Source organism: Bufo bufo, chromosome 6, assembly GCF_905171765.1.
Source record: "Bufo bufo chromosome 6, aBufBuf1.1, whole genome shotgun sequence".
Classification (NCBI taxonomy): Eukaryota; Metazoa; Chordata; class Amphibia; order Anura; family Bufonidae; genus Bufo; species Bufo bufo.
The window spans coordinates 115471122-115493670 of record NC_053394.1 but is presented as its reverse complement, the minus strand read 5'-3'; the positions used below and the strand labels follow the sequence as shown (position 1 = coordinate 115493670).

General features: G+C 41.4%; 1 protein-coding gene across 1 annotated transcript in view; it reads left to right on the top strand.

The window, feature by feature from the left end:
* The first annotated feature begins 356 nt into the window (after positions 1–356).
* The window catches only part of CDH26 (cadherin 26), a 98398-nt gene continuing 76205 nt past the window's right edge, over positions 357–22549 (top strand). The window contains exon 1 of the mRNA XM_040435905.1: positions 357–501. Coding sequence (XP_040291839.1) covers positions 460–501 — 42 coding nt within the window. The 5' untranslated portion in view covers positions 357–459. The remainder of the gene's footprint in view (positions 502–22549) is intronic.

The window sequence follows — 22549 nt, the reverse complement described above, 5'->3', positions numbered from 1 at the left end:
ATGATTGTATATAATTAGTTAGATTATAATCAAATATCCACATGACAGGTTCCCTTTAAAGGTGAACAGCAGAGTAAAGAGCTGATTTCACAGTTTCTCTCGAAACTCCAGCCTTTGGCATGATCACCTACAGTAAGCAATTTTTAGAGCAAGTTTTCAAAAATAATTAAAGAAAGGAGTTGATTTGAGCAGCAAGTTTTGGCAAGGCGAGAGTTAAAAGGCCATTGTACTGCATGGAAGCTGTCCTCATACCAGCAGGGAAGGTGTGTCTGTCACTGAGGAGGAGGCTAAACACACAGCTTGAGGGGGGATTCTTTTGTAGCTGGCCAGAGCGAATTAGAGGGGTGGGACAAAAGGAGGATGCAGAATCTGGTCTGACTGGTCTCAATGAAGCACCCACTGATCAGCACTCCCGGCTACAAGAAACATTAGTATTTCTTTGCACGAAGGGAGATTAAGATGAGGAGTCTCTATCCGCTGGTTATCCTGTTGCTGGTGGTGGTGAGTCAATAAATGCCCCCTTTTACTGTTGCTCTGTTTATGTGAGGTGTACAATGTATGTGGGGAACTGGATGTGTTTGTGTCATCGCCCCCTTGGTATCCAACTTGCGGTTCTTCAGCTCTGTTGAAACATTTTCTCCCTGCATGGCTGCAAGGGTAGAGTTACCACAGCTAGAGGGACTCTAAGGTATCCCGTAGTACCGTATAGATCTTGTTAAGAGTCTGTACCTTCAGGAAACTGGACAAGTTTACATTGATAACAAAGGTCTTACACCGGGGCCATTGTCGGAATCAATTTATTCATTTTGTCGCTGCTTGTCCGTTTGTTGCAGCGGAAATTGCAAAGATCAGATATTATAATTTGATCTTCATGAAAAACCAGATCATGGAAGTGCCCCTGTTTTTTTTTTTTTTTAACACTTAAACACCATCGAAGCTGCTTACTTTTTTTCTATACTGCAGGCATTTTTTTTCAGTGGTGTTTTTATCAAAACACATGTGTAAATGGTGTTTTTTTCAGATGTTTTCTTTACCTATAGATAAAGATGAAAAGACACCTGGGAAAAACACTATTGCTTCAACATGCTGAATTTGATTAAAAAAAATGAAGCCAAAGAGACAAAGAATGCCACCAGTTAGAAGTAATATGCCCGTACAACAGCCAACACAAAAAGCAAAAGTGCTGAAAAATGTCACAAAAGACCAATGTGTGAATCCACTGCTGAAATCATACCGTACTAGTAGTTTTTTTTTGTTCTGCCATTTGACCCATTCATATAAATAAATCATCGACTGGACAACCAATATAAAGCGCTGCCTCTATCCTCCCCATGTTCTCTGGCCATGGCTCACCTGAGAGGACTTGTATGGTAGGTGTGAGAATGAACCATCCACCAGACTTGGTTCTGCTCCTCTTTAGACCTTCCTTATCATCCAGCTTCCAGTGTGCCTTTTGGCACTAGACTGCTTCCAGAAAATGTCCACTCACTGATTTATTATCTTTCCGTAAGAAAAGTGGATGTCCCAGGTGTTTTTTTTATTGCTCTTCCTGATCTTAGCACGGCATCTCTCTTATCATGTGCTGCTTCATCTATTGTATTTACTTTATTATCGGGCTATTTTTTTCTTATTTTCTATGTCAGACACTGCTTGCCACACTTGTTCTTCCCTTGCAGTATAATCATATTTATTTATTACGTACAAAAACCCAAATTTGTGGACAGTGGCACGCCATTCATTATAGTGACCGGCATTCGACATGTAGTGGGAAAGTGTATGGCCAAGCGTAGTAAAAGAAGCCGGCTTCTTTTCAAATGGAGTTGTCTTCATATTGGCCAAATCTGTGTGCTTAGGGCTGGGAATTAAGGGACTTTGTGTACCTTGAAACACAGATGGATGGGGTCTGTCTGCTGAGAAATACCATCAGCAGGTGTTAGGATATGTTCATATCTACATTCGAAATCCGGCTAGCTATTCTGGTAGAGGAACACCATATCCAACATAGCCAGAACTCCTAGATCTTCACTGACTATAATGGAATCCAGTGGTGATCCAGCTGCTTTCCGGCATAAGTGCTGGGTTTCAGCCAGACAAATATATTTATGCCAGAACAAGCTAAGGCTCCTTTCACATATCCGTTATAGGAGCAGAAGAACGAAAATGCAGGACTTTTGTCTCTGCTGCAAAAACCTTCTCCTCGATGGAAACCTAACGAATCTCATTATAGTCAATGGGGTCCGTAGGCTCCGTTCGCTTCCGGCAATTCTGTTATTTTCATTCTTCTGCTTCTATAACGGAGCAGAAGAATGAAAATGTAAAGCGCGGATGTGAAAGAAACCTTGCGCTAGTGTGAACCTGACGTTAGTCCTTGTGAGAAGTTCAGAATGGTCGCTCTCAATTGTGATGAAGGGAAGTTACAGGAAGCAACAAGTAAAGCCACCGTGTTATCCCATAGACATGTCATATAACATGCTGGTGGAAAAAACACTGTATTACGGCTCTGCACACACCTACTGTACCTCTGTTTTTATTTTGTTGCATTCCCTATGAAAATTGTGGCACCGTAGACGCATTGTTATTTTTCCGTAGACCTCCTAAATTCCATCCATGGACTTCTGCTATAAAGACAGGAAAGATTTTTCTCACATTATGCTGTCACGTAGTGGTCTGCAAGTTGTCTAGCCAGATGTTGCTTTCGGCTGTCAGGACATGCTGGGAGTTGCAGTTTTGCGACAGCTGAATAGACTAAGATTATAGGTCACCGTTGTCGTTAAAATACCATCACAGGAAAAGAGTTACAGAAACTCTATGAGGCCTCCTGCACACGACCGTTTTTTCCCCCCGTTTACTGGCCGTTTTTTGCATTCCATATACGGTCCGTATTTGGAACCATTCATTTCAATGGTTCCGCAAAAAACAACGGAATGTACTCCGTATGCATTCCGTTTCCGTATTTCCGTTTTTCCGTTCCGTTTAAAGATAGAACATGTCCTATTATTGCCCGCAAATTACGTTCCGTGGCTCCATTCAAGTCAATGGGTCCGCCAAAAAATGGGAACACATACGGAAATGCATCCGTATGTCTTCCGTTTCCGTTCTGTTTTTTTGCGGACCCAACCATTTATTGAAAATGTTATGCCCAGCCCAATTTTATCTATGTAATTACTGTATACTGTATATGCCATACGGAAAAACGGAACAGAAAAACGGAACAGAAACGGAAACCCAACGGAAACAAAAAACGGAACAACGGATCCGTGAAAAACGGACCGCAAAACACTGAAAAAGCCATACGGTCATGTGCAGGAGGCCTTAGAGAGTCATAATCACACAATGTGTACATATAAGGCCCCTTTGCTTGAGTTGAACGCATTGCACCCGCACTGAATCCTGACCCATTCATTTCTATGGGGCTGTGCACACGAGCAGTGATTTTCACGCATCACTTGTGCGTTGCGTGAAAATCGCAGCATGCTCCTCTTTGTGAGTTTTTCACGTAACGCAGGCCCCATAGAAATGAATGGGGTTGCGTGAAAATCGCAAGCATCTGCAAGCAAGTGCGGATGCGGTGCGATTTTCACACATGGTTGCTAGGTGACGATCGGGATGGGGACCCGATCATTATTATTTTCCCTTATAACATGGTTATAAGGGAAAATAATAGCATTCTTAATACAGAATGCATAGTACGATAGGGCTGGAGGGGTTAAAAAAAATAAAAATAAAATAAAACTCACCTTAATCCACTTGCTCGCGCAGCCCGGCTTCTCTTCTCTCTTCTTTTTTGCTGTGCGCAGGAAAAGGACCTGTGGTGACGTCACTCCGGTCATCATATGGTCCGTCACATGATCTTTTACCATGGTGATGGATCATGTGATGAACCATGTGATGACCGGAGTGACGTCGCCACAGGTCCTTTTCCTGCACACAGCAGGGCTGCGCGAGCAAGTGGATTAAGGTGAGTTTAATTATTTTTTTATTTTTTTTAACCCCTCCACCCCTATTGTACTATGCATTCTGTATTAAGAATGCTATTATTTTCCCTTATAACCATGTTATAAGGGAAAATAATACAATCTACAGAACACCGATCCCAAGCCCGAACTTCTGTGAAGAAGTTTGGGTTTGGGTACCAAACATGCACGATTTTTCTCACGCGAGTGCAAAACGCATTACAATGTTTTGCACTCGCGCGGAAAAATCGTGCATGTTCCCGCAACGCACCCGCACCTTTTCCCGCAACGCCCGTGTGAAAGAGGCCTTATATTGATTTATGATGCTATGTAACCCTTAGGGCTGTTTCACACGAGCGGATGCCGTGCGTGATATCCGCTCCGTGAATGACAGCCAAGACCCGATGCAGACTGCAGAAGCACGGAGCATTATCAATCATGTTAATGCTCCGTGCTTCTGCAGTCTGCACGGCATCCGCTCATGTGAAACAGCCCTTAGAGTTCTGGAATGTATTTTATAACACTGACAGAACTGTAAGAGTTACATACCATCATAAATCAGTATAATGCTTTGCAACCCATCAGAGCTGGGAGGTCAGGGCGGGTGCTCTCACTGACACATGCTGCAAGTCCAATGCATGGAACTCGCTGGTGTGAAAGAGGCCTAACCTCGCCTGGCATGTTTTAGCAAATCCTTGCATCTCCCTTGAAGTAACAATTCTGGAGTATCATTATGACTCTAGGATGGGCCATTCCTTTATTATTCCTGCAAGCAGTTTGCAATGGAGGTCCAGATGGGTGTTACCAGTTGGGGTGGTGTCTTTGCACAGTTTGACCCTGGCAGCACTGATTGGATAGTTTCAGACTGTGCAGGGACACCCCCTAACTGGTAACACCCATCTAGACCTTTATTGCAAACTGCTAGCATTTTAATTGTAACTACTAGCAGGTATAATAAAGGGATGGCACATACAAGAGCCACCAGAATAAATGCTGCATGAGATGTGGCAAAGGCTTTTGAAGTCACATGCAGGTCTCCATTTGGTCAAAACCCACTAGCTATATGTGGGAGTAATATGTTCTTAATTTTACTTCTCATAAAGTACAGTTGTATTATTGTTACATGCTATAATAGGGCTTTCATGGGGCTATACCTATACCTTTGCATACTCTATACGATCCTATAAGTATGGATGTCTTATCTGAACATATCCTGTACCACGGCATCCAGAGGCTGCATACATACTAGGCAGCACTACAGCCTGTGTGCACTGCCATTGACCCTAATGAGCCCCAATACGTCACAGGTTGTCAGTAGACAGGGCTTATACAGTATATGGACAACTTTACAAAAGTTTGCATGCAAGAATGTGCCTCTTACTGTACATTTGAAGACACACCTTAGCAGGATATACAAAGCAAGCAAAACCTTATGGCAAATAAAAAGCTTAAGACTTTAAGAAAGGGAAAGGGTAGACCAAGACACAGCATTTTAACATGGCTTATACTGTTTGTTAACCGTGGATATAGCCATGCAGATATTTTGGCTGACACTTGTGAGTCAACAGATTTCTACATGGCAATGCTTCTGAGCATGCTCACTTCAAGGGACCATTATGTCATATTATCACTCTACAGAAATGAATAGTTTAACATGTCTTCTGTCAAAGTGATAATACATTTGGGTTTTCTGGGTAACAACCAATGTGGCGGCCATTGCAGTTCTTATAAATCTGCCAAGTTATGCAGTGACTAATACATTTTACCAAATATCACTGCATACGCAGGCTAGATCAGCAGCTCTCTCGGAAAGCGGTATGACAACTACTATAGGAGCTGTACTGTCAGTCACAGTGGTTGTCACCCAGCTGTCTTCCCATCAGGAGCATTGTGCCTGTGTCGTTTGACTCCATAGAACATAATGAGAAGCTACTGAGCACACATCTGAGTCAAATTCTCATTTGTATAGTATGATGCTTTAAGGGGTTGTCCAAGATAATTACATTGCATACAGAAAAGTCTTTCTGTATGCAGATGGGAAAGAATTCCAAAAGGTTAGCCATCACTGCAGCACTCCGCCAATCTGGGCCGAATGAAGGCTCTGCTCAGCAAAAGATACATGAAAGCCCATTGTAATTGACTCTCAGACTGTGAGAAACAAGATTCTCTGGACTGATGAAACCAAGATTTAATCAAGAAATAAGCAAAGATTTTGAGCATTCTGTTTTTACTTTACAGGTGAAACTCGAAAAAATTAGAATATCGGGCAAAAGTCCATTTATTTCAGTAATGCAACTTAAAAGGAATTGCATTAATGCAGCTTAAAATTAGAATATTGTGAAAAGGTTCAATATTCTAGGCTCAAAGTGTCACACTCTAGTCCGCTAATTAATCCATACCCCCTGAGTAAAGGGTACCTCAAAATTGTGACTTTGGGGTTTCATAAGCTGTAAGCCGTAATCATCCAAATCATAACAAATAAAGGCTTGAAATATCTCGCTTTGCATGTAATGAGTCTCATATGTTAGTTTCACCTTTTAAGTTGCATTACTGAAATAAATGAACTTTGCACGATATTAAAATTTTTCGAGTTTCCCCTGTATATAGTGAAAAGAGGGATAGGTATGTATCTTCTATAGGGATTTAGAGTGCACAATGATGGGGAAAACAAGCAGCACCACAAACACTGAACCCATGCAGGGGTGATGTGCAGAATCCAGGGATACGGTGTTGGAGATGTGCACAGTTCCTGGATTAGTTGTCAGCCCATATGTCTTTAGTCCAACCATAATCTTACAGGTTGCAATGGCGTCTTTGTATTACCAATATAAGAAATGATCTGAATCCAGAAATAAGTGGTTGTCGGGAGAACACAAACTCCAGAAGTCAGAAGATAGCCTAGGTCAAATATCTACAGAGTCTACAAGGATATAAAGGTCATACAAAATCCAGGATAATCTGCTGCCATGGGCTACATTAATGATATACATCAAGAAGACTGTCTAGTAAAGCGGCCTCCACCACTCCCAGTTACCCAGGGTCAGTTGGTTACATATATGTGTCATATTCTCGAAATTCTTTCATGTCACTGAACTAGCTGCTTGTAAATTCTGTCATTGGTTATATGGGGATTATGCTGATTTGCAATGAATTTCATTTGAACTTGTGCTTATACTCAGCAGCCAATCTGAAAATACACAGCTGCAATGTAAAGCATGAGGAAGTGGTGGAGCAGCTTATGATAATTAGGAGTTGACATGCCAAGTATGCCACCCCAGGCTAAAAATGCAGAGCCACTGATCATAGCTGATACCTAATGGACTTACTCAGAAGATGCAAGACAGATAACGCTACTGACAACCAGGAACAAGATCTATATATAAGGCTAGTTTTACACCAGCGTTACAGGTCTCTGCCAGATGCTGGAGCTCTCTGGATCGGGCATAGCTGGAGGTTGCCACAATGCCAGCCAGCCCCATTGACTATAATGGTATCCGATGCAAAAATGCTGGGATTCGGCTGGACAAAAACCTCGGCATGCAACAGGCCTTGCGGTATCATCTGGCTATGCCTGCCGGAGACATGTAACATAGTTGTGAGAGAAGCCTAATGAGAATTTTTTATTGGTAACATGTTTTTCATGGACAAGGCTGCATAAGGCCTAGTTTTATGCAAGAGAAATTGCATTTTTGGTGCTGTTTGAGGGTACATACTGTATAAAATACTTTTTACCATTGACATTGCTTTATTATTATTATATTGTTTACACTGTGCATATTTTACACTGAATAACATGATAAATGAGTTGTTCAGATCATTTTGGTTGTGTGGATACGTAATGAGTATAGTTTTTTTTCCCTTTTACTCTGGATAGGTTATCAGTATCTGATTAGTGGTGGTCTGACAAACAAGACCCCTGCTGATCAGCTGTTTGGAGAAGGCACCAGCGCTCCTGTGGGTGCCATAGCGGCTGTGCTAGGTATCGCCCTCAGCCCCATTCACTTCAATGAGGCTAGGCTGCTCCTAGGCCACATGACACATGAACGCGTCTTCACTGGCTTAGAAAATGCTGTGAGAAGGATGTGTCAACAATTAGAAGGTCTCAGAAAACCCCTTTAAGGAATTCATTTTATACTTGTGTATTAGCATACTCCTGTATGGTAATACATTATGCTCTGTGTCTCTATAGCACAGGCTGTGCTGTGGTTAACAGCAGGATTACAGAATTTACAGTCTTGGGGTCCTTTCTAGGTCCTCAGTGCTGACTTTACTGGGCTTACTTTTCCTCTAATCAGATCATCGGGACCCAATCAGAGGGGGAAATCCTCTTTGATCATGCTGTGGTCATAGATTGTGTCAAACAGTTGGGATTGGACTACCTCTAATCCTGGCTGTAGAGAAGCAAGATTCCCTAAGAATTGGAGATGTTAAGTACATCCATTCAGGAGTGCTGAAACCACAAAAGGTGGTCCTTAAGGGGTTAAAAATAACCTGTCACCACATTATGTAGTACATGTTAAAGAGAGAGAGACTGCAAGTATACAAAAATTCTAGAAATCAGAAAAGCTACAGTGTTTACAGTCAGTAGAGTGACCAGCTGCAGGTGAAGGGCTACGACTCAGACACCCATCACATAGATTACATCCAGGCCAGAACAACTCATAGCCTGCATTCCACAGTAGATAACTAGAGCTACACGTGCCAGCTGTTAGCCAGAAGTTCAAGGTTTAAGAGACATCAGCAAGATAGCACATCAGAAGTGCCATTAACTGCCACTTTGCCAGTACCATACCTCATTCTCTGGGGAAGGAGATTGCACTGTACACAACGAATGCTCAAAGTACTACAACTCCTATTTTTAAGTAAAAAGAGACTTTTGTTCTTCTACTTCTGGCCTGATTCTTTATACCACCTTTTCATTGCACCGATCCCCAGGGAGCAACGGACTGAAGGTTATACCATCACACATCATCATCAGGACAACTATCACTCCCATCCTGCCCGCAGATTGCATTGCATTTCATGGTGATGCCCAGGAAAGTCTGTTTTCTTTCTACAAACAGCACCTCTCTTGCGCATGGGCTATGTCTGGTGTTGCAGCTCAGCCCTATTGACTTGAATAGTGCTAAATTACCAGACTCTGTGTACACAGTTCAGATTTATTCACACTATAAAGACTAAAGCTGGATTTACACTGCCAGATTGTCAGGCAGATTATCCATAATGAATGCTTGTATGAATGCTCATTCTCGATAATATGCCTGTGTAAAGGATGCCGTATGGACGAGCAAAACACTCGTCTGAAGAACACTCGCATCTGATGAAACAATCTTTCATGCGGGCACCTCAATCAATCTGTATGGTGACAAGCTAAGGCTCACATTCTTTGTACTATTCAAAGCTATGGCACCAGTCAACGCTCGTCCCCATACAAAAGAAGTGATTGCTGCGTGTGAATGCAGCTCTTTACCTCCACTAGTGAGAAGACAATTGTCACTAATTGTTTTTCTCAATTAGATATTACAAAATATACGCCACTTTTTGGCGTATATAAGGCACAGATTTTGTCGCAAAGGCGCATTGCGACGAAATCTGCAACTTTTTCACGCTCACGCCACTTTTCCGAGGTGGTGGAAAAAGTGGGTATGGCATGGGCGTGGAAGAGGGTGGGTCGGCTGGCCAGTTTCATTTACCATTTTCTACATCAGTTTATGGGAGCTGCCATAGTTTAAACCATGTTGCACGGCCAGCGGAACCAAAAGTCAAAGTTATGTAGAGGCCCCTGCGCCTCTCCATAACTTTGGCGCATCTGCCGCCAGCACAGGGGGATTAAGACCGGCGTATAAATTGCCGGTATTAATAAATGACCCCCTAAATGTTTTACCAAGGTAAGATCAGCCTCAGTTGATATTACAGTGTGTTCTAATGACCAGTAAACAGTTCTTAACCTCTTCAGGAGACATGACGTACCGGTACGGCAGGTTGTCCTGGTACTTAAGGACACATGACGTACCGGTACGTCATGTGTATTTCCGATCACCGCCGCCCGGCGGGCGGTGATCGGAACAAGGTGCCTGCTCAAATCATTGAGCAGGCACCTTGGCTAAATGCGCGGGGGGGGTCCCGTGTCGGCGATCGCCGCAAACCGCAGGTCAATTCAGACCTGCGGTTTGCGGCTTTTACTTGCGGTTGCAATGGTGGCGGGCGGTGCCCATGCGGCTGTAGGGGGGACCCGATGGCATGGAAGGCAGCGCGATGCCTAGGTAAGGCATCGCGCTGCCTTACGGTGACGAGCCTGTGAGATACAACCCCCTGGATCTCACAGGCAGGAAGCTGTATTACTCATACAGCCAATGCATTCCAATACAGATGTATTGGAATGCATTGTAAAGGGATTAGACCCACAAAAGTTCAAGTCCCAAAGTGGGACAAAAAATAAAGTGAAAAAAAAAGTTGAAAAAAGAAAGTTTTCCACCCAAAAAATTAAAAGTTTCAAGTAAAAATAAAAACGTCATTTTGCCCAAATAAAGTAAAAAAAAATTGGTAAAAAATAGGGGGAGAAAAAAAAGAATACATATTTGGTATCGCCGCGTCCGTATCGACCGTCTCTATAAACATATCACATGATCTAACCCCTCAAATGAACACCGTAAAAAATAAAAAATAAAAACTGTGCTAAATAAAAAAAAAATTGTCACCTTACATCACAAAAAGTACAACAGCAAGCGATAAAAAAAGCGTTTGCCCACCAAAATAGAACCAATCTAACCGTCACCTCATCCTGCAAAAAATGAGCCCCTACCTAAGATAATCGCCCAAAAAATAAAAAACTATGGCTCAGAATATGGAGACACTAAAACATAATTATTATTTAGTTGTTATACAATAGTTATTGTGTAAAACTTACATAAATAAAAATTTTTATACATATTAGGTATCACCGCGTCCGTATCGAGCGGCTCTATAAAAATATCACATTACCTAACCCCTCAGATGAATACCGTAAAAAATAAACAATAAAAACTGTTCTAAATAAACCATTTTTTGTCACCTTACATCACAAAAAGTGTAATAGCAAGCGATCAAAAATTCACACACACCCCAAAATAGTGCCAATAAAACCGTAATCTCATCCCGCAAAAATCATACCCTACGCAAGGTAATCGCCCAAAAACAGAAAAAATTATGGCTCTCAGACTATGGAAACACTAAAACATGATTTTTTTGGTTTAAAAAAAGAAATCATTGTGTAAAACTTACATAAATAAAAAAAGTATACATATTAGGTATCGCCGCGTCCATGACAACCTGGTCTATAAAAATACCACATGATCTAACCTGTCAGATGAATATTGTAAATAACAAAAAATAAAAAACTGTGCCAAAACAGCTATTTCTTGTTACCTTGCCTCACAAAAAGTGTAATATAGAGCAACCAAAAATCATATGTACCCTAAACTAGTACCAACAAAACTTCCACCCTATCCCGTAGTTTCTAAAATGGGGTCACTTTTTTGGAGTTTCTACTCTAGGGGTGCATTAGGGGGGCTTCACATGGGACATGGGGTCAAAAAAACCAGTCCAGCAAAATCTACCTTCCAAAAACCGTATGGCATTCCTTTCCTTCTGCGCCCTGCCGTGTGCCCGTATAGCAGTTTACGACCACATATGGGGTGTTTCTGTAATCTACAGAATCAGGGCCATAAATATTGAGTTTTGTTTGGCTGTTAACCCTTGCTTTGTTACTGGAAAAAATGGATTAAAATGGAAAATTTGCCAAAAAATTGAAATTCTGAAATTTCATCTCCATTTGCCAATAACTCTTGTGGAACACCTAAAGGGTTAACGAAATTTGTAAAATCAGTTTTGAATACCTTGAGGGGTGTAGTTTCTTTGATGGGGTCACTTTTATGGAGTTTCTACTCTAGGGGTGCATCAGGGGGGCTTCAAATGGTACATGGTGTAAAAAAAAACAGTCCAGCAAAATCTGCCTTCCAAAAACCGTATGGCATTCCTTTCCTTCTGCGCCCTGCCGTGTGCCCGTACAGTAGTTTAAGACCACATATGGGGTGTTTCTGTAAACGACAGAATCAGGGCCATAAATATTGAGTTTGGTTTGGCTGTTAACTCTTGCTTTGTAACTGGAAAACAATTATTAAAATGGAAAATCTGCCAAAAAAGTGAAATTTTTAAATTGTATCTCTATTTTCCATTAATTCTTGTGGAACACTTAAAGGGTTAACAAAGTTTGTAAAATCAGTTTTGAATACCTTGAGGGGTGTAGTTTCTAGAATGGGGTCATTTTTGGGTGGTTTCTATTATGTAAGCCTCGCAAAGTGACTTCAGACCTGAACTGGTCCCTAAAAATTGGGTTTTTGAAAATTTCTGAAAAATTTCAAGATTTGCTTCTAAACTTCTAAGCCTTGTAACATCCCCAAAAAATAAAATATAATTTCCAAAATGATCCAAACATGAAGTAGACATATGGGGAATGTAAAGTAATAACTATTTTTGGAGGTATTAGGTATTAGTAATAATTAAAAGGGTATTCCTATCTGGTACATTTATGGTATATTGCAGTGACGTAACTAGAAATGACTGGGCCCCTCAGCAAATTTTTGAACAGGCCCCCTCTCTCCCAGCAACTTCTTTGAAAATCCAGACTCCTGTGCAACCCCACTCCTGAGGCTAGTCAAGATCGCGCCTGACAGATGCTTTGTCCGTTTCCTATAGTGTCACTTTATACACTGCGTGCAGAATTATTAGGCAAATGAGTATTTTGACCACATCATCCTCTTTATGCATGTTGTCTTACTCCAAGCTGTATAGGCTCGAAAGCCTACTACCAATTAAGCATATTAGGTGATGTGCATCTCTGTAATGAGAAGGGGTGTTGTCTAATGACATCAACACCCTATATTAGGTGTGCATAATTATTAGGCAACTTCCTTTCCTTTGGCAAAATGGATCAAAAGAAGGACTTGACAGGCTCAGAAAAGTCAAAAATAGTGAGATATCTTGCAGAGGGATGCAGCACTCTTAAAATTGCAAAGCTTCTGAAGCGTGATCATCGAACAATCAAGCATTTCATTCAAAATAGTCAACAGGGTCGCAAGAAGCGTGTGGAAAAACCAAGGCGCAAAATAACTGCCCATGAACTGAGAAAAGTCAAGCGTGCAGCTGCCAAGATGCCACTTGCCACCAGTTTGGCCATATTTCAGAGCTGCAACATCACTGGAGTGCCCAAAAGCACAAGGTGTGCAATACTCAGAGACATGGCCAAGGTAAGAAAGGCTGAAAGACGACCACCACTGAACAAGACACACAAGCTGAAACGTCAAGACTGGGCCAAGAAATATCTCAAGACTGATTTTTCTAAGGTTTTATGGACTGATGAAATGAGAGTGAGTCTTGATGGGCCAGATGGATGGGCCCGTGGCTGGATTGGTAAAGGGCAGAGAGCTCCAGTCCGACTCAGACGCCAGCAAGGTGGAGGTGGAGTACTGGTTTGGGCTGGTATCATCAAAGATGAGCTTGTGGGGCCTTTTCGGGTTGAGGATGGAGTCAAGCTCAACTCCCAGTCCTACTGCCAGTTTCTGGAAGACACCTTCTTCAAGCAGTGGTACAGGAAGAAGTCTGCATCCTTCAAGAAAAACATGATTTTCATGCAGGACAATGCTCCATCACACGCGTCCAAGTACTCCACAGCGTGGCTGGCAAGAAAGGGTATAAAAGAAGAAAATCTAATGACATGGCCTCCTTGTTCACCTGATCTGAACCCCATTGAGAACCTGTGGTCCATCATCAAATGTGAGATTTACAAGGAGGGAAAACAGTACACCTCTCTGAACAGTGTCTGGGAGGCTGTGGTTGCTGCTGCACGCAATGTTGATGGTGAACAGATCAAAACACTGACAGAATCCATGGATGGCAGGCTTTTGAGTGTCCTTGCAAAGAAAGGTGGCTATATTGGTCACTGATTTGTTTTTGTTTTGTTTTTGAATGTCAGAAATGTATATTTGTGAATGTTGAGATGTTATATTGGTTTCACTGGTAAAAATAAATAATTGAAATGGGTATATATTTGTTTTTTGTTAAGTTGCCTAATAATTATGCACAGTAATAGTCACCTGCACACACAGATATCCCCCTAAAATAGCTAAAACTAAAAACAAACTAAAAACTACTTCCAAAAATATTCAGCTTTGATATTAATGAGTTTTTTGGGTTCATTGAGAACATGGTTGTTGTTCAATAATAAAATTAATCCTCAAAAATACAACTTGCCTAATAATTCTGCACTCCCTGTATAATGTCATTGTATAATCATTCATCCCAACCTGCAAAACCTCATTTCAGGGAGGTGTACTTCTCATTTCAGGGAGGTTTTCTTTTTTTTTCTTTCACAAACATTTTATTACATTTTTCAAACACACACTTTGCTCTATGGTGTGGAGGACTGGGCTCATTACCCTGCCCCAAATTATCATATTTATGTATATGATTAAAGGGATTCTGTCACCACCTATAAGCCCTGTGAGCTAAACATATGCTCATGTCCAGGGTAGCATTCTGATTTCTAAGGTGGCCTTATAAAAGCAATATGTGGCTTTCTTCTGCCGAAAAACTGGTTTTACTAACCTGTCAATCACTGAATTAAGGTGCCCAAGCAGGGGAGGTCTGTGGATGCATGGTGCCCGGCCGCACGCATCGCCGTTCGTGCCCAGCGCCGCCTTCTACTCCACAGTGCCACCTCTCCCTCCCGCTCCTCCCACTTTGAGATCCTGTGCGTGCGCACAGGCTCAGCCTGATGCGCCGTTGTGGACTGCTGGCATCGGCTTCTTCTTGCACTGTGCGCACGCGCCGAGAAGGGGACACTGCTACAGGTTGCCGAAAAAGTTTACTGCGAGTAAACTAGAGATGGGAAGTTCGGATCTTTCACATGAATCGGTTCATTTGAATCAGTTCATTCAAATGAACCGATTCATGAATCGAATCTTCGGTTCATTCGCTGAGCTGACAAGAAGCAAGTGAACCGAAGCTTAGGTTGCGCATGCGCAGATGCTTCCATTCACTTGCTGACTCGCTGACTCGGCTCTTGGTCTTGAGTCAGGAAGTTTATTCTTTAAAACCCTGTGTGTAATTATCTACCCCACTGTAGGAAAAAAATCAAGCATCCAGGGGGGGGGGGGGGGGGGGGTGAATTTAACACTGGGGTAAATAATATAATTAAAATGGAGGGTTAAATGTGTAAATGTATTTAAAAAAAAATACATCTCTCTCAATAGTTCTATAGCTACTGAATGAGACAGAAGAAGGGATGCCTTTAACATATATATCTCCTTGAGAAGCCAATTTGACCCTAAAGGGTTAATTCAACCTGTAATCTAAACTCTGTCCTGTCACTTCTCTTATCTCTTTGCTCTTCTATCAGTAAACCTTTCCGGGATATATTGTTTCACATGCGGGTGTCAGGGAGCCGCTATCTAATACCGGGAGACTCTCTGAACGTCCGGGAGACTTGAGATCCCTGTATAATAATGTTGAGGGGGCCCTGCCAGTAGAATCTTTTAGTCCTCCTCCTAGTTGGGCCCCTTCTGAGTTTGGGCCCCAAAGCAGCTGCTAACCCTGCTTCCCCTATATTACACCCCTGGCATAGTGGTAGGATATGCCATAAATGTCTGATAGGAGCAGGTCCTAGATAGGAGCAGGTTGAACCTATCTCCAGAACTGGACCTAAAGTGAACAGATCCTATTTACTTCTATGGGGGTTTTAAAAATAGCTGAGCTTTCTGTCAAGGGCTGTAAATGTCCAGCAAACTGCATAAAGAATGAACAGTGCGTGGTAAATCACCGTCTATAAAATCATTCAAAAATGATACTAGATATAACTAAGCCAAGTCTATAAAATTAGCTCATAATGTTAGATAAACATTATCTTTTCAGGTGAAGGGGGGGACGGGGGACGACTGCTTGGAATACCTGTTTTTTGCGCTTTGAGTGGTGTTCTGCCTGGCAGAATTATTTTAGCTTTATATAGGAGTAAACCTGAAAACTATATGGAATGGTTAAAATCTGGTCTTCTGTATTTTGTAACCTGTACTTTTTTTTTTTTTATGGTGAAATCATGGGAAATACTGAAATGTTATAAGGGAAAATAAAATTTTCTGTGAAGAAGTTCGGGTTTGGGTACTAAACATGCAGATTTTTCTCACGCGCATGCAAAACGCAATAAAAATTGTGCATTTTCCCGCGACGCACCCGCATCTTATCCGGCCCAAATCCATGACGGCCGTGTGAAAGAGGCCTTAATCAAAAGTATGTGATAACCTACTACTTTGTCTTGAAGATTTTCTGACTTACTATTGATGGCATTATTTAGGCACAACATGGAGGTACTACCATAGGGGTGCACAATGCCTAAATAATGCTGCCCCATTAGTTCACCCATAATATTGTCGTACAGCTGTGAAATAATACAAAATTAAGGCCATACAGCACCCAAATACTACCGCTGTTGGGCACTGTATGGAGTTAATAGTGACTTATTTGGAAACTGTATGGCATTATCATTGGGTCACTCTGTGGCAGCATCATTTGGGCATTCCGTATCAATAATTTTAAAGAATTGTATAGTAATATTAAATTAGGTTTTTATTATTGCATGGCTTGGCCCAGTGTCCCATATATTTTAAAACCTTAGGAAAATCCCCTGGTGGTCAGGTTTACACCAATGTCCCCAATAAAATAATTCTATGGCTTATGTTAGTCCATTTAGACTGTGTGGCAGTATGTGTTAATCTATCCAACATAGTAATGTTGAGACAGAAATAGCTGAACCGACTAGTCCCAATCACACAGGGCAGTAGTGCAGATCTTTTTTGAGCCCTCCAAACCGTATTTACGGACTTTTCTTCATATCACACTCGTCCGCTAGTTCTGACTAGGAGTTTACAAGCAACACGCTGTTTGTTCACCTTTATGTACCTGCTGCATTTATAGATAAGGTGTTAAACTTTATGCCTTCTAAATTAGAGATGATAAAATGTTTATGGGATGGTGAACGCGGCCTTTGCTGTTTCAGAATTTTGATAACAAGGCTGGAGTTTCTCCATCATTCATTTCTGTTCTACAAGTTTGTGCTGGAATCTGTTTGATCTTTGCCCATCCATATGCAAATATTGGCAGCGAAATCAGTTTATCCTAAGAAACAATTATTATGTTGCAGCGAGTTCGCTTCTCGCCTATTGACGTAGGCTACGTTCCAGTTACCGCTTTGGTTACTAAATTTAGACAATGAATCCAGTAGTCCATATGCAGTAACTTCTGCAACTTGTGGGGTGGTTTCACACTATTTTATTTTTATTTTTTTAAAGCATTTATCTTTTTGGAGCAAAAAAAACCTGCTGCAGATGTTATATTGTCATATTTGCCGATAGGAAATATATATTTTTTTCATTTGTTGTAATGATGTTTAAAGAGTAACTAAACTCTTAATTAAGTTTTTTGTAAAATGTCCAAAATGCCCTAATAATACTTTTTCTAATATACTTTATTAATGCATTTAGAATTTTTAATAGAGTTTTCCCTGCCTAAGGCTACTTTCACACTTGCGGCAGAGTAATCCGGCAAGCAGTTCCGTCGCCGGCAAAACGTATGCCAACTGATGGCATTTGTAAGACTGATCAGGATCCTGATCAGTCTTAAAAATGCCTGATCAGTCAGAAAAATGCATTGAAATGCCGGATCCGTCTTTCCGGTGTCATCCGGCAAAACGGATCCGGCATTTATTTTTTTAACCTTATTTTTGGTCTGCGCAGGACGGATTCGGCATTCCGGTATTTTGAATGCCGGATCCGGCACTAATACATTCCTATGGAAAAAAATGCCGGATCCGGCATTCAGGCAAGTTTTCTGTTTTTTTTGGCCGGAGATAAAACCGTAGCTTGCTGCAGTTTTATCTTTTGCCTGATCAGTCAAAATGACTGAACTGAAGACATCCTGATGCATCCAGAACGGAATGCTCTCCATTCAGAATGCATGGGGATAATCCTGATCAGTTCTTTTCCGGCATTGAGCCCTTTTGACGGAACTCAGTGCCGGAAAAGAAAAACGCAAGTGTGAAAGTACCTTACAGCGCACCTTTCCCTGTGCGCTTAAAATCCACTTTTTTCTCCACATCGCTGACTTCTTAGCGGTGTATGGAGTACGGAGTCTACAGTTTGTCAATGGGGCCGCACCGCATGGAGTATGGGCAGGAGCACACATTGCTGCTCCTGCCTGTGCCCCCTCCAGGTTTATTAAATCCTGGCATAGTACATGGGTACAATGTAACCATGTGCTATGCCATGATTAGCTGAGCGAGCTCCTGCCTGTGCATGCTTTGCTAAGCTAAAAGCTGACATGCAGGACTTTTAGCTTAGCAAAGCAGGCACAGGCAGGAGCACGCTCCGCTCAGCTAATCCTGGTATGGCACATGGTTACACGGTACCCATGTGCTATGCCAGCATTTAATCACTGCCCTGCTGCCCCATTGATAAAGTGCCGAGTCCGTACACCGCTGAGAAGTCAGCGATGTGGAGAAAAATGGATTTTAAGAACACAGGGAATGGTGCGCTTTAGGGAGGGAAAACTGTATTTAAAATTCAAAATTCATTAATAAAGTATATTACAAAAAGTATTTCTAGGGCATTTAGGACATTTACCAAAAAACATAATTAAAAGTTTAGTCACGGTACTTACTTTAAAAATAGTTTTTTGCTCCCTTGGTGTTTTTTTTAAAATCTTAGCATGCTGTGGGTGTGGTGTATTTTCACACAGACTTCTCTTTAGAAAAAGAAAAACATTTGCAAAATGTTTTGTGACTAAACAAGGACATGCCCAAAAACTTTTTCATGGAGTTTTTTAACAAGCGGTTTTTACAGTCCAAAAAAAAACTACGTAATGAAAATACGTAGATTGGCAGTAGCAATACATGACTATGGCTCCTGGGCCACACACCCCTTTCCCCGGTCTTCACTCTTTAACTCCTGGTCTGGCAGAATTTGTGTGATCCAGTAGTCAGTCCAAGGGTCAGGGCAGGCAGATCAGGGTTAGTACGGGGACTAGAGAGCAAGTCAGGCAGCAAAGAGTCAAATCCAGAAACAAGTAGAAGTTGGTACAGAGGCAGGCAAACAAGACTATTGCCTCATTCACACATCAGTGTTCGGTCAGTGATTTCCATCAGTGATATTGAGCCAAAACCAGGTGCGGCTCTAAAGACAGAACAGGTGCAGATCTTTCCCTTATAACTCATGTCTGTGGAGGCTCCAATCCAGGTTTTGGCTCACAATCACTGATGGAAATCACTGACTGAACACTGACAGTGTGAATGAGGCATATGGCACACGCTAGTTAACTAGAACCTACTACTCAGACACCTTTCCATAGACAAAGGTGCCTTAAATACCCTGAGGTGGCCAGACATAGGCTGGGAAAGATTAAGATGCACATGCACTGGCTCTTTAAAAGCCAGATGGAGCACGCATCTGCTCTACAAGCAGTGAGAGGCTGACCAGGTAAAAGACAGGCCTTATAGTGATTGGTGACTAGGCATTGGTAGCTTTTTATTAGGGCCCAGGCTAACCTTCTATGAGTTAAAGTAATGATCATGAGGCAGACTATTTTCTGAGGCTACTTTCACACCTGCGCTTTCCCTTTCCGCTATTGAGATCCGCCAATGCTTAAGTTTTGTCCCCATTCATTTTTAATGAAGATAAAACTGAACTGAACAAACAGAATGCATTCTGGTTCTGTTTGGTTGGGTCTGCAAGCAGTGTTTTTCTGTCCAGCATGGGATGCGGAGCAAGACACATAAGTCAAGTCAATGTTTTTCGGACACAAAAGAAAATGGATCTGTTTCCCACTGACTTACAATGGTTTTAGTGCCGGATCCGTCATGGCCATTTTAGAGATAATACAACCGGATCCATTTATAACGGATGCAGCCGGTTGTATTATCATGACGGAAGCTTTTTTTCTGATCCATGACGGATCCGGCAGAAATGCATGATCCAGCAGATGTGAAAGCAGCCTGAGATAGACTTTAGAGGTAAGGTCCTTTCAATCATGCTAGTATGGAAAGTTCTTGATAGTGTTTGTAATTGAAAGCTCTGTATATCTTTGCAACCATTTTAGCAATTAACTAAAATAAATTATTGGGACACGTCCATCACTTTTTTATCACTTAGTAACAGCCCAGATGTAAATATTATATGCAATTATTTATAAACCAAAAGGGTGGATGGTTCTCTAGATATAATTTCTTTTAAATCAACTCTGTGTATTCTACTTCCTGTCCTGACTCTTTAACTTCTTCTTTGTTTGCCCTTTTAGCACAGCAAATAAGTCTCTTTTATCTGTTTCAGTCAAACAATCACTGCAGTCGGTGAGCCCCCCCCCCCCTTCCTGCAATGCTTTTCTGTGGGCATCCTTATCTAAGCCTATCAAGAGAAAAATAGAACTGTCCTACTGTTATCCCAATTCTACACCTACTTTTGACATAAGGATTACTTTGCCGATAACTTCTTCTGAAAGCTGAAAATAATTTAACCGTTTATAAGGAGGTCTTTTAATGGTGCTGATTGGTACAAAAGAACAATATTTAGTATTTCATTTTTAATGGTATAGTAAAACAAAAACAGCCCTGTTTTGATAGAAATGTTCTTTTAATTATCTTTAGAAATAGTCTTGGTTAAAATGTCAACCCTTTGTGTATACAGCTCCTATAAATTTACTGGTGCCACTGCTGTCCCTTTGACCATGGCTACTGTTGTTCTACTATACCTATGGAATGACTATACATACTACCCTCCATCTAATTATATACCATTTGGATTCTACAGATATTGCATCCATACCCTGGCATCTCTACCTGGCAATCACTTACTCGTTGTCTGAATACTATAGTCGATGCTACAGTCATTTTCCCACTATCATTTTGCCATTGGCGTTTTGCTATTGTCATTTTACTATTGTAATTTTGCTACTGTCTTGTTGTATACTAGGCTGCCTATTACATATTAGACTGCCTATCCGTCTACGTACTATAAGCCCAGATCCATAATTGGATAACATGGATGTGTCTGGTTCGTTTGATATTCCCATTATGTACTCTCGTTCACGTCTGACGTCTCTCTCCCCCCATAGCAATGTCACAATACATTGTCTTTTTGAGAATATGCTATGTATGCAACTACTCTTTGCCTTATCACTATATATATTAATGTAAATATGTACTTGTTTATATAATAGGCCGTGAACAAGGTCTAAGATTAGACCGAAACGTTGGCCAGTGGCTATTACTTTTGGATGGATATACAAAAGAAAAATGTATATATAAGAAAGATATGAAATAAAATAATCAACTAAAACATTTACAGAGTGCCGTGGTCTTTTGATGAAATTTGTACAGCTCCTATACAGACCTGTTTGTCTGGTTGCTTACAGACAACAAACAAACCCTGCGTAGTCTGATCCTGCGGTTGTGTACTTCTGCATTATGTCACTACCTCCACCATGTCAAAATCGATAACTTCAGCCAAAGTCGTTAGTTCACAAAGATCTCTCTGTGAAAGAATGTTCTATAGCAGGGATCAGCAACCTTCGGCACTCCAGCTGCTGTGAAACTACAACTCCCAGCATGCAAACTTACTCGGCTGTTTTTGTAACTCCCAAAGAAGTGAAAGGAGGATTCTAGGAGTTGTAGTTTCAGAACAGCTGGAGTGCCAGAGGTTGCTGAAGCCTGTTTTATAGTGTTCTCAGAAAGATTGATTGTTCTGTGCTTGATATTATTGAACATGTATGGCCAGCCTTAACAACTGTAATGGCCAGTATGGACTAAAAGGCATATGGGTGAGTCTGTGTTATTGACCATCAACCGATCATTCGTTCAGCAATTGTTCAGCCACCAGCCTGCTTCTATCTAATGTGTATGGTCAACATAACACATGACTGCAGGATCCGACTACATGAAGGGCTTTTTGTAGTCTGTAACCATGGTGACACATAGGTCTGTAAAGGAGCTGTGCACATTTAACAGTGGTACACTATTTAGGTCTCGTTCACACAAAAAGTTTTTTGCTTTCCGTATACGGGCCATTTTTTGCGTTCCGTATACGGAACCATTCATTTCAATGATTCCGCAAAAAAACTGAATGTTTCCGTTTCCATATTTCCGTTTTTCCGTTCCGCTGATAGAACATGTCCTGTTATTGCCCGCAAATCACGTTCCATGGCTCCATTCAAGTCAATGGGTCCGCAAAAAAAACTGAACACATACGGAATGTACTCCATATGTCTGCCGTATCCGTTTTTGCAGAACCATCTATTGAAAATTTTATGCCCAGCCCAATTTTTTCTTTGTAATTACTGTATACTGTATATGCCATACGGAAAAATGTAACGGAACCGGAAACACTACTGAAAAAAAAAACGGAAGAACAGATCTGGGAAAAATGGCCCGCAAAACACTGAAAAAGACATATTGTCGTGTGAACGAGCCTTTGATCAAATATTTTTAGATACATTAGAGTCAAATTGCAAAAGTTGTAAAACTG